Source organism: Hyperolius riggenbachi, chromosome 7 (assembly GCF_040937935.1).
Source record: "Hyperolius riggenbachi isolate aHypRig1 chromosome 7, aHypRig1.pri, whole genome shotgun sequence".
Lineage (NCBI taxonomy): Eukaryota > Metazoa > Chordata > Amphibia > Anura > Hyperoliidae > Hyperolius > Hyperolius riggenbachi.
This window is the reverse complement of record NC_090652.1, coordinates 127,847,127-127,860,693: the sequence shown is the minus strand read 5'-3', so window position 1 is coordinate 127,860,693 and position 13,567 is coordinate 127,847,127. Positions and strand designations below refer to the sequence as shown.

The 13,567-nt window shown below is 40.4% G+C and overlaps 1 protein-coding gene across 1 annotated transcript in view; it reads left to right on the top strand.

Moving 5' to 3' along the window:
• GTF3C1 (general transcription factor IIIC subunit 1) overlaps positions 1-13,567 on the top strand; it is a 136,795-nt gene that overhangs the window by 29,422 nt on the left and 93,806 nt on the right. Inside the window, exons 11-15 of the mRNA XM_068244636.1 lie at positions 2,106-2,248; positions 3,506-3,659; positions 6,553-6,656; positions 9,518-9,684; positions 11,643-11,942. Of these exons, the coding sequence (XP_068100737.1) occupies positions 2,106-2,248; positions 3,506-3,659; positions 6,553-6,656; positions 9,518-9,684; positions 11,643-11,942 (868 nt within the window). The remainder of the gene's footprint in view (positions 1-2,105; positions 2,249-3,505; positions 3,660-6,552; positions 6,657-9,517; positions 9,685-11,642; positions 11,943-13,567) is intronic.

Here is a 13,567-nt window from a genome sequence, read left to right as displayed (position 1 = left end):
TGCAGCTCTCATCCACTGAAGAGTGACAGGCTGTGAGGCTGATTGTTTCTTCCTGCACACAGCTCTGCCCGTGTCTAATTCCTCAGTATGTGAAAACCCAGCCAGCTCAGAGGAAGATTTATCCAGCTTGTAAAAGATAAGAGAGCAGAGAAGCTGCCACAATCTAAATGACACACACACACAGGCAGTGTGCATAGAGGGGCCGGAGGGGGGAGTGCATCACAGAACCACAGCACTGAAGAGTTGGCAGCCTTCCAGACACAGGGCGACAAGTCCGACAGGGGAAAGATAAGCTGATTTATTACAGAGATGGTGATAGTAGAAAGTGCTGCAGTAAGCCAGAGCACATTAGAATAGGTTTAGGAACTTGTAGGATGGTAGAAAAAACATTGAAATTTTTGTTACAGAGTCTCTTTAACCTCTGAAAAAGTGTGTATTGCTGGATGTGTTTCAGTGGCATAGCTAAGGAGCTATGGGCTCCGATGCAAGCTTTACATTGGGGCCCCCCCATGCACTCTATGCATAGCAATTTATACGGCGCACCAAAACCTGCCACTATCAACTACAGTGTCAGAGGTGCAAGAAGGGGATGGAGAACAGTTTGTTAATGATTACCACTATTCAAAGTATCTATAGAAGTGATTGTTATGAGCACAGGACCAATAGAGAGCTAATACTGCAGTTGAGGGAAGGCCCAAGGGCCCCGAGGCAGTCGCAACCTCTGCACCCCCTATTGCTATGCCCCTGATGTTTCATCCTGGTTCATTTCTGTTCAATTTCTCCCCAATAATGCCCATCCCAGTAGCTGCAAGGAAACCAGTATAAAAATCCAGTCTCAAATATTTCTTACAAAAACATTAGACATTTTTTTTTTATATAATTCAAAGGTTAGAACAGCTAAGAATATTTTAAATTGCCCTGTCCACATACCATAAAAAAGAATCACTCTTTCTGTGAACCAAGCACATAGTCTATAAACTCTGTTTAAGGCCAATAGGCTTAAAGCATATCTTACCTGAGGCAAAGCTATCTAATGCTAGGTACACACAGTGCGTTCCCGCACTCGATACCCGTCGATGCGCCGCTCGATTCCCGTCGATTTGTTTATTTCCGACATGTCCGATTCGCGTTTCGATGGATCATTAGGTCGATTTGCCATACTTTACATGGCGTTCAACCTAAAAATCATCAAAATGCGCTTGGAAGTGCTCGGAAATAATCGAATCGTCGGGAATCGAGCGGCGCATTCGATGCGGGAACGCACCGTGTACCCAGCATAAGGTAGTCACAGAGGTAAATTCATGAATCCCCCCTCCCGATCCTCATAATCTCTCCTTGAAAAATTTTACTTTTTTCTTAAAGCGGAATATAACCCTGCATTTCAACTTTGCTCTAAAACATTATTTACAGCATATTATATGCAAAAAGCATATTTTTTTACTAGACCAGCATTGGAAGGGTTAAACACAGGTTTAAAGTTCCGTGGAGAGATATGCAGAAGTTCAGATTGTTACATTCTATTAAGTTAAATGTATCTATTGAGAAATGTTACACACTCTTTGGCTGTCCTCCAGCTCCTTCTCAGTCAGAGAGATGAGTCACATTCAACACGTAGATACATTTTGTTTACATAAATGTATCTGTCAGCTTCGGATACGTCTGCAGAAATCTCCAGGAACTTTAAAGCCCTGTGTAACCCTTCCAATGCTGGTCTAGTAAAAAAAAAAAATGCTGGTTGCATATAATATACTGTAAATAATGTTTTAGAGCAAAGTTGAAATGCAGGGTTATATTCCGCTTTAAGTCAAACTTTCAGACAGGAAAGTGGCCCCTCCTCTGCAGGTCATAGCTGTCAATGAGGAGGGCACAGTATGTTTTCCACTGACATTAATGCAGGTCGTGAATGGACAAGAAGTCATTCTGGATCTCTGATTTAAGCAATTAACATATTCATACTAATGGATACTAATATTCAGAAATCGAGACTGATTTGTTTATAAACTATATAAGGAAAGTTGTCTGCTACAAATCTACAGAAGGCAGGGTTTAATCTGGAGTGTTGTTAAACTAATTTTTAATTACTAAACTGGCATAATTTGCTGTAGGATAACGCCTCTGAAGCCAAAAAGGGTAAAAAAGCCTCAACATCAACAAGTAAGAGATCTCAGGAAACCTATCGCCTCTTGAAGAGAAGAAATGTAATTGTTGAAGCAGTCAAGAACTTGCGATTAGTGGAGAACTTGTTCACGTAAGTTTTATGTTGGCCAGCATTACATTAATGTCACAGAATTTCCTTTTGATGTATCTATACCAATTACAGTTACTGCTCACTGATAACTGGAATCAGTCTGCCTTTAATTACTTATGGGCACTCTGTTTTCTGAAGGGTGTCTCAGAGTACTTTATAGTGATGTTTTCTGTGATCCTTGCCTGCCTCTCTAGTAACTCTCTAATAACTACCAGTGTCTCTGTTCTCTGACAGCCATTTGGTAGGCCTCAAATTCAGACCTGCCCTCTATAAAGTTGATGACTGTTGTTTTCACGTTACTTGATAAGGGGCTGCTGCCTCCTCTTCTACATTTTATTTCCTATACGGTATATTTATGTTTGTAGAAAAATAAAGCAAAGCACTTTTTGCACAGTACATCGAATTATCCCTAAGCCCAGAGAAACTCACTGTTTAATCCCTACCAAAAGCTGAAACCAAATAGTAGGGAATGTTTGGTCAAATAACCATGAATTTGAGTTTGTGTCTTGGGAGGAAATCAGAGGACACAGGATAAAAAAATGTATACAATGAAATAACCTACAAACTCATGCAGTGTACGTGATGGGAGTTTAACTCTAGAGCTACAAGGCCAGACTGCTAGTGACTTACAAGTCAAGACTACTAGCAACTTGATTGCCATACTGAGTAAAAGAGACAAAAAACACAGGGACACCAGGGACCCGATCTGGTGTAGTATTGCCATTCTTTATTGATAGAGTATGTGTAACGGCTTGATATCACACTTTTGGTTCTTATACACAGCAGTGCTTATGATATAATTACCTTCCCCCACTTGTCCTTGGCAATGGTCAAAGCTCCAAAATATTAAAAGCTCATATAAGATCATAAAGTTTTCAAACCCCCTCCCCCAACAGGGTTATCTTATAGACAGAAAGATGACTGGAGGCGCCAAAAAAGATACAATTATTAAGAATGTTTAAAAGGAAGGTATGTGTTGGGTTTTTTTCACAAATAAAAAGACAATTCATAATAAGAATAAGATGTATGAAACAATGATCCATCTGCTTATGAAGGTAAGCCATAACTTGCCTGCCTTTTAAATGGTTTTTAAGTATTTTATCTTTTTAAGGCGCCTCCAATCAACTTTCTGCCCAGAAATGTCTCTCTGTCATTTACTGCGGTCACTGCTCCTTTGTTTTATTTTTAATAAAATTGGTATTTTATTTTTAGCAGTGTGTTAATTGTAGTCATTAATGTTTTGCCATCTGTTTGCAGTCTTCAGAAGATGATTGTAGAGCAGGAGAGATTGGAAGGAGTACCTACAAAATGCTGCAAAAAGTCTGTTGCAAGAATTGTACATAAGCTGTCTCAAGAAGGATTGGTTAGGTTTTATCGTACTATGGTGGTACAAGATGGAATTAGCAAAAAGGTAAATCATGTTTGGTGTAATAACATACGGTACAGAAAATTCCCCAGTATCCCCAGAGAGCCCGTGCATGGAGGCTCATTAAGTATTTTATGCCATGCAAATCCCCCCCCCCCCCAAAAAAAATAAATAAAATAAAAATAAAAAACCCAAAGCACAGTCCCCGTTATCCCCTCAGGCATGCCGGTTATTTGAGGCTTCCTGTTGCCTGAATTTCGGATAATGGGGTTATTGCTGTATTAACATAAATCTATCTAACTTCTAGGTTGATCAAAAATTATCTTCAAAGAACGCTTTTCTCTGTATATATAGAAACTTGCCCATACTATTTCTTATAACCAAAAGTTACTAGGCAAACTGCAGCTGGCAGCTACAAGATAATACAGCATAAACAGAAGAAATGTCAGAAGCACACAATTAGCTTTGGTTTGGTTATTGGAACAAAAGTATATATTTTATTTCAGGTGGAAAGCCCTTCTTTATTTCATACAGTATTTTCCTCTCCAAACTAAAGCCGAGTGAATAAGCACTCCTTAAGAACTTGCCTGAAGAATAAATTGTCAAAATGTTTGCCATCTTGTTGGAACCTTTGACTGTAAGGGTAAAAATTGACTGCTAACTAGTTAGTAATGGGGCTGTCTTCCAGGACAAGACACAGTACATTTATATTGCACTTCTGGTGGACTCAAAGCACTAGAGCTGCAGCCACTACTATAAGCAGTAGCAGTGTTAAGGAGTCTTTCTCCATGTCTCCTTAATGAGTAGATGCAGGCTTACTGAACAGAAAGAGCCAAGATTTGCACCCATGTCTCCTGTGTCAGAGGCAGAGCCCTCAACCAGTACACTATCCAGCAACACCTATCTAGGCACCAGTAGTTTTCCACTATTGGGCCTAAGGTCTAGAATTTCATAGGGTACCCTTAAAAAGAACCTGAACTGAAAATAAAAAGTCAAAATAACCATACACAGGTCATACTTACCTCCTGTGTAGTCTACTCCTCAATCTCTTTCTCCTCTCCTGCGTCCCATTTGTCCACTTTGATCAATGGATTTCTCCATCCTCCATTTTAAAAATGTCCATTACCCCCTAACAGCTTCCTGGTCAGCACACTGTTGAACCGTAATATCACTTACTTGAGCCATAGGGAAACATGGACATTACCTTGCACATTCAGTTGTAACTGACAGCAGCTGATATATAACTGACAGCAACTGGTATGTTTCAGTTCTGACAAAATATTGTCAGAACTGCAAGGGATCCCTGTAAGAAGAAAATGGTGAGCTTCTGAGAGGAACTGACAGTTAGGTTAGTATGTGATATTAATTTGCAGCTACGTCGTGTGTTTATTTTAAATCATTTTCCTCGCTTCAGGTTCCCTTTAAATCTACGTGGTAGAGGGGCTGACAGCAATTAGATTTTTGAAGGATGCTCTGAATTCCAGTTCTTCATATTTACCATCGGCAACTTGGCAACTCTGAAAAAGTTAGTTATAAAATAAACAAAGCCCAGAAATCCTAGAGAGTGCTCCTGTGCAGATCTGCATCACCTTCTTTTAGAGGCATAGCTGTTGAAGAGATGAATCAAAAAGAACTTTGACACTTTCGTCTGAGAGTCAGGACCTATTTATACGATGTTAGATTAGTTTATTATTATTTACAGAGATTCAGAAGCTGAAGAAACAGCCAAGTCTGTCTACAGTACCAGGACATGTGTAACTACAAGTGTTACTGTATATACTAGAGTATAAGTCTAGAAATTTAGCTCTGATTCTATTCATAAAAGTATAGGGGTGGACTTATACACGAGTCACGGGCAGCACTGAACACACTGTGTAATGTGTGCAGTAATAGTGACATTCCCATTTGCAGCAATTTATCCTGTGGTAAGTGATACTTTGAGGAAAGGAAATGCCAAGAAAGCCCAAGTCTTGGCCAAAACAAAGAAGGGGGAAAGGGGGAAAATACTGGGCTGTATAAAAGGGAGTGAATAATTGCAGCGCTTGTGGGCCTGGAGGAGGTATTGGCTGCACTTAAGGGACAGGAATAGTTAATGGCTGCAATACTGTATGCATTGCAATCATTAACCCCTCCTGAGCCCCAAGTGCAGCCATTCACTTTGCTGGGTAGACTTTTATATTTGAGTCAATAAAAAAAAAATCTGGATTAAAAGGGTTGAATATTGGGGTCGACTTATACACAAGGTCGACTTGTATTTGAGTATATACGGTTATTATGTTCCCTGACCAGACTGGGCTGATGTGATTCTCTGTTAGGTGCCAGAGAATTTACCGGAGCTTAGCTTGCGTGGATAGAATTGCCAAAAAGTAGACCTGTTGTAAATTTGCTTCTAAGTAATGGGAAATTCAGGTACACAGCATGTAATATAAATGTGCTTAGCACAGACTGAGTAAGTGGGATACCAATCGCAATGAAATGAGACTGGTTGTACCATGTGGCAGAAAACGGTTAGGTTACACAAATCGTAGGGATGAGCTTTTTGCGGAACGTGCATGGGAAGTGGGCTGTGCAAGGGGGGCTTAACTCACCTAGGCTACCGCCTCCCTTCCAATGCACTCTATGCCACATTCCATCTTCTGACACTTTTGCCTTCACGGTGGAAGTCAGAAGATGGAGAGCAGCCTGGGAAGCAACAGAAGGTAAGCGTCAACCTAGGTGAGTTTAGCTATGCGTAAATAGCCTGAACCAACCACCCCCGCACACTCTTGGACAATTTTGTTTCTCGCAGAATCATTCTTGCTCATTCCCAATGCAACCTTGATAAAAGCGTGAAAGAAGTTAGATACAGCTGCCCTAGGTTTAGAACTACTTACACTTGTTTGGTGAACATTCTTATGTAATATACTAATGTATGAATGTTGAATGTATCAACTGGCAGGTGGAATTTGTGGTTCATCCATCAATTAATCCAAATGATCCGTTAGTGAAAAGTGCTATTGATCAAATTCGATTTCGCATGTCTAATTCTACATCAAGCAATCGGTAAGTAAAAACACGTTGCACGATCAGTCGTTATTTATAAAATACTCTTCTACCAGTCATCAGTCTGTATTAAATTTTAGCCTATGTCATACTTTCTTTTATCCATAGAAAATCAGACAAGCCATGGCTCTACAATCCTAGCATGAGGTTCTAAGCAAAATAAGTCTCTTACTTGGCAGGAGTAATTTAATGCTCCTAGAGGGCAACCACCATCTATCTTTTGTTAGCTAGCTTTCACTTCATGACTAAAGCCCAACTAAATTAGAAATCATGCATACCAAGTCTTGCTATTCATAATATACTTTCTAATTACATAGACATTCTTTGATCTTTGTGAAGGTCTTTTTCAGGTAGTGCTTTTGGAAAAAATACCCAGGAAAACTTAAAAAAAACGTTTTAATTAAGGGACTACTTACGGGACAGTATAATGAGGGGATGTTAACTGGGACTCTCTAAGGGTTCCATCATATTATGGAGATACTATGGGTATCTACTGAGAGGAGCACTGTAATGGGAGTGAAAACTGCAATGAGGGGAGTATCCGATACACTGCTGAACCTGAAACACTGTTAAGAGTTATAGGGGTGGTGGGCCAAACTTTGGGATAATCGTTTTGGATACATCTCTATGAGCTTGCCACATCTTGCCTCTGGCATTTTTGTCCATTCCTCAAACTGTCCAGCTTCTTCATATTCGGTGCTTTTTCCTTGTGATCAGCAATCTTCAAGTCTGACCACCGATTCTCTGTTGCAGTATTTCTCAACATTTTATTGTTATGTGCCCCTTTTAAAACCCTGTACTCACCAAGTACCCCTTAGCATACTAAACATTATCACAAGTACCCCTTGACAAATATATATTTAATCGTAGTGCATGATTATTGGTTCTAAACAATTTCCAAGTATTTACTATTGCTTTTAATTAGCTAAAACACTAATTTGGTGGTGTTTAAATAAGATTTAACATTTTCTAAAACTGTAAATTTGTTATTCTTGGTTAAGTATATCAAGCCCCTGTACCCTCTGGAACCATCAGAAGTACCCCCTAGGGTATGCGTACCACACGTTGAGAACCTAGGCTCTATTGGTTTGAGGTCTGGACTTTGACTAGGCCATTCCAACACATTTAATTGTTTCCCCTTAAACCACTAGAGTGTTGCTTTAGCAGTGTGTTTCAAGTAATTTGTCTTGCTGGAATGTAAACCTCCACCCCAGCCTCAAATCACTGGCAGACTGACCAAGTTTTTGTTCCAGAATATGCCTATATTTAGAACCATTTATTTTTCCCCCAACTCAGACCAGTTTCTGAGTCTCAGCTGCTAAAAAAAATATCCTGCAGCATGATGCTGCCACCACCATGTTTCACTGTGGATATGCTGTTCCTGAATCCTGAGTGATGGGATGTGTTGTTTGAGCCAGACATAGCATTTTCCTTGGTAGGCGAAAAGTTACATTTTAATCTCATCTGACCTGTGTACCTTGCTCTGTACATTTGGGAATTTGATTCAAACTCAATGTGTCTTCTTATTTTTAACACTAATCAATAAGTGTGTGTGTGTGTTTGTTGTTGTACTATGTTCTTTCCATTTGAAGAGGATGGATTTGATGGAGCTCTGGGGGATATTCAACGCTTTGGATATTTATTTATTTATTTTTTATAACCCAACCCTGACATGTACTTCTCAACAACTTTGTCCCTGCCTTGTTTGGAGAGCTCCTTGGTCTTCATGGTATGATGCCTCTTACTTAGTGGTTTGGAAGCCTCTGGGCAAACACAGTGAATCCAGTGAAGGAGACTTGGGAGCACAGGGAGTAACTTCGGCGCCACCAGAAGATTGAGCTGAAGTTACTTTTAAAACACAATAATTTGGCTTCCAACAATTGCTGGAAGCCCAATTATTTCATTCCCCTGGAGGGGGAATACTATTTAACACGGCCGGGACGTGTGCAGCAGCAGCCATATACCGGCTGTATCCTGCGCCCAAATCTCCCACGCTGATTCCTCTCGTATGCACCTCTAGGGCCTATCTGAAAAGGTATTTATGCAGACAGATCAAGTGACACTTAGATTGCACACAGGTGGGCTTTATTTCACTAGGTAGCTGACTTTTGAAGGTAATTTGTTGCACCAGGACTTTTTAGGGGCTTCATGGCAATTTTCAGTTTACTATTTCATAGATTTGTTTTATACTGTATATATATTTTTCTAATTTCACTTCAGGGATTTAGACTATTTTGTTCAGATTCATCACATAGAGGGAATACTTTTTCAAGACACTGTATTCGCTGATGCTGTGTGATGTACTGTACATGTTTTGCAGCTATTAAATGTTATATTTACAATTCAAAGAGTTAGGCCTCGTTCACATCAGGGACGTTTCTGTGCGCTTTCCACAGCGCACTGCCCTGTGCGTTCAGCAAGGTATTTATTTTTTCATGTAACTAAATGTAGCTGGTTCACATCTATGCGCTGCGCTGAGCAGCGTTACAAAAACATAGTGTTGCATGCATTTCTGTGCGCTGAGCTGTAAAGCGCACATCAATGCAAGTGAATGGGTGCGCTTTTTTAGCGCATAGAAGCGCATGCGGTTTTTACCCCTAATTGGAGAAAAAAATACATTTACATACAAAAACAAAGTTTTATTGACAACTGCTGCTGCTACAGTAAGCAAAACGTGCTTTAAAGAAGCGCAACGCACAGAAATGCGCACTAAAGCACGCACAAGCGCATGCGTTTTTTACCACGCGCTTTAACACGTTTTTCAGCGCAGCAGATGTGAACGAGGCCTTATCCTTTTAAAGTATGCCCGATCACATTAGTAGTTGAGTATCTAATAGGCCTGCTGTCTTTCTTATACCTAGAACACGCTCGCCTCAGGGCTCAGCAACACCCAGTAAAGCTGAAGCAGATGAAACCAACAAAGAAAATAAAAAGGAAAAACATAAAACATCTCACAGTTCTGGTCGTAGTCCTGATCAGATGTTGGACGGAAATGAGGAGGTGTTAAAGAATTATCACCCAATTGTAGGTATGTGCTTAGAATTGTGATGGAGCCTTCAGAAATTGCTGTACAATTGTGAAGAAGCAGTAGGTTTTCCACAGAGGTTGTTTTCTTTACTGTTTAAGATATATCTGCAAGCTGTTCTTGCTTTAGCTGAAAATTTATTTTAAAATTTAACTACACTCTCCAAATTCTTCTTCAGATAATCCATTCTGTAAGGGCCCATTCACACTTCCTGTTTGCAAAACGCTAGTGCTTTTGCTAGCTTTTTGCTCTTGCGTTTTTTGTCGGTTAACGCCAAAAATCCAAACCAAAAATCACCATTTACACCTGGCGATTTTTTTAGAGATCACGTTTAGCGCTTCTATAGCACTGAAACGCGATCACTGGGAAATCGCCTGTAAATGGAGCAGGCTACGCGTTTGCGGCGATTAGCGCAAATCGCCCAAGTAAGAACAGGCCCATAGGGTTTCATTACACTAGCGCTTTCAAAAGCGCAAGTGTTTGAACATTTTGCCGAAATCGCTGGTGAATGGGCCCTAATCCTTGTGAAAACAATCTATTTGCTTGAAATTGTCTTTCATGTTTGCTTTGGCTAACATTTGGCACTTTTCTGTTTTCCAGTAAAGCAAATGTTAAACCACTTTTGGAATTCAATATTTTCCTGCAGAGTAAATAGAAGCAAAAAGTGTATTGTGAGAAAAGGCATGCGATAGGGTTTTCATACTGGAAAGTTCAAAGGGTCATTACTTCTGTTTGTTTTTAAACCCAGTAAGGCATATTTCTCATGGCTGCTGTTCAGAATTAAAGTGGACCTGAACTCAGAACTTTCTTTCATCATAATAACTTTGAGGTTCACAGTGGTCAGTTGCATTGCAGAATAATTCTGCATGACAACTCACTGCCCATACAATTCTGTGGGCCTGTTCATAGTACTGCGTTGTAAACGGGTCGCATTGATATAACTCACTGCTTGCAGGCTTTGTATTAAAGTCTAGGTCCAGTCGCCATTGCAATTCACACCTATTATAATGTGTGCGTTCTGCAACTGACCACTGTGAACCCAGCCTCAAATAAAGCATTTCTTCCTTACAGCTTACAGAACTCCTGCAATAAATCTACAGTGTGTCTACTTTCTGCTTTCATGAAAGCAGAAAGATTATCATCCTGTGTTTACTTATTAGCTGTGTCTGCCGAAACTGAAGAATTTCTGCGCTGACACAGCTGAGAGCTCAAATTACACTTGTGATTACAGTTGAGGGGGAATTAGACAGGCTCTTATCACTAAAAACACACAGGGTGCATTTCTCTGTTTTCCTTGTGCTATATGCAATAGATCAGGTCCACTTTAAGACCACATTAATAATCCACTTAAAATTAAGTACCGGTAATGTGGCTGGTTGCTATAGACACTTACTCATCTTTACCAGAGCTATACCAAATGACCTATTCGCCATTATCACATGGGTAGAGATGGTGTCCGTTAAACAATAGTCACACTCCATACTCAACATGCAAAAAGGCAACATCCGATCAGAGAGAAATAGCACTAAAACCACAACTTATAGCAAGAAGTTAATATCAACATGTCTAAACACTCATACACACGTATGAGGCAAGTCGCCTGGCAGGTATTGGACCGCGATCTCTCCCGTGACAGTGCAGGGCTGACGCTGTACAGATGCATCACTGGCCTCAGTTTCAGCCACCTTGCCTGAGTTTCATCTGGCGTATGTATGAGATTTCACAGTTTCACAGGCTTGCTTTACTTCACAAGATTTGAGTACAAGTTCACCTAACTGTAGCAAAAAGTGGCAACCATTTTTAGAGGTTTTAAAGTCTATTATGGTTGCATTCAACCTCTTACATTTTTACCAGTTATTTCAATTTGCGTATTATGTATTTGTCCATTAAAATAAAATATATAATGCTTTATCAAAATTTAAAAAAAAGGAAAATGCTCCATGTTATTTTTCTTTCCATAGTTCCTGGTCTTGGGCGGACACTTGGATATCTCCCAAAAATGCCACGCTTAAAAATAACGCATATCTATCTGTGGTATATTGTCTATGGTCACCCTTTACTTAAAACGCAGCAGAAGACTCTAGGCGGCGAGCTATCTGCTGACAACACTGAGGAGATTGGTGACAATGCCACGCTGCCAGACTGCCATCCTCCAGACCAAAATATGGATACTTCTCCTGCTCAAGACACTCGTACGAAAACACCTGACATTACAGAAAAAAGCATGGCAGATGCCACTGTGGAACAAAGTACAGAACTCGGTAAAAGTTTATCCCTTTTTTCTTTCTTTTGTATATGATATATTTGGTGCTGCCTTGTATTACTTAAGTGAGGCGGTTTTCAGTCTGTGGTATTTATCAAAGTAAACAGCTAGAACTGTGAATTCCTGCACAAGGGGGCTGTAAAAATGAATGATAATGGCCATAACGTCAGAGTTCTGTCTACTATATTAGGTACTTTATTCCAGCTGAAGTACAGTGGATCTGTTTTAAATTTTAACGTGACTCACATGGCCGATGAAAGAGAACATTAACCTCGGACGCCTGCTTTGTGCTTTATGCTCCTTTTATACTTTAGTATATGGCTGAATATGTAGTAGCTGCTCACACAGTATTGACAAAAGAGATCTACCTTGTTTGTCAGTACTGTTGAGCGCTGTTCATATTGAAATGGCCCAGCTTTTTCTTGGGGGGGGGGGTTCGGCTCGGCAGATAAATACCAGTACTTGTCTTATGGTTCGCCACCATTATAATTTGAGGTGAATATCTCTCCCCCTCACCCCACTTTTTTTAAACTTATCCCTTGATACACAGTGCTCTACACAAGGCTTTGTTCTTACAGGCATTAAATTGAACTTTTGATAGTCCACAAAGGTGAATGACTGCCATTAAACTTCTTGGCATAGTAAGTGAATTGGATTATTTCTATTGGTGTCTGGAGACAGTGTTTATTGAATTTGGCATTGCATTGTGTTCTTATGAGCATTGACTGCAATGTCTAGGTGTCTAGGAGAGTTATGATGGCCATTTCAGTTTAATGGACCTCTGCACAATGGAAATGTATATTGAACACACATACAGTGCTTCACAGGCATTTCTTATAAAATGTTCATGGTGTCTGGTGGCTGTATGAACCTGAAATAAAAACAACGAGAACATACAGCTAATATTTTAATGGATGAAATTATTATTCAGGATAATCTTGCTCAACAATCTGATGTTTGCACAAAGCACAGGTGTCTGGCCAACCATCTGCAACAAGTTTTGCATGATTGCCTAGTGTTACCACCTAACGGGAAGCTTCCGTCATGACAAAGATATCTATTGTAGAATGGGTGGATATGTGAAGAAGTCATAGCCACATATAGGTGAGTGGAACCCTCAGTGGGAGAGTATATATCACACTAGTAGACCCAAGTCCGTTTAAAAATGGGCTCTAGGTCTGTCTTTTAAACTGCGCGCGCGCACCCTCCGCTCGTGCGCACGCCGGCACGGCTCACTGGCCCGTTCTCCTGTCTCAACAGCTGTCCGGGTCCGTGGTGTGCACATGCGCAGTAGCAAAAAGCACGGACCCAAGGACACAGACACAGGAACACGCAGGGACACGGGTTTTATTATAGAGGATGAGAGTAGCACAGAGGCAGGAAGCACACGGTGCAGGAATATGCCAATGAAGGATAGAAAGCAGCTGGTGAAAGGAGGTAGGACATTGACAGATGAGGGTTGTACATTAGAACACAGTGGAGGATATAATAGTACACAGTGGAGGAGAGGGTATGACAGAGATGGGTGGTACACATTTGGGTAGATGGCATGCTGGAAACTGATGTGTGAGAGCGGTGTATCACCTAATAGGAGGCATATAACTAGAAGGGTAGTAATAGTTT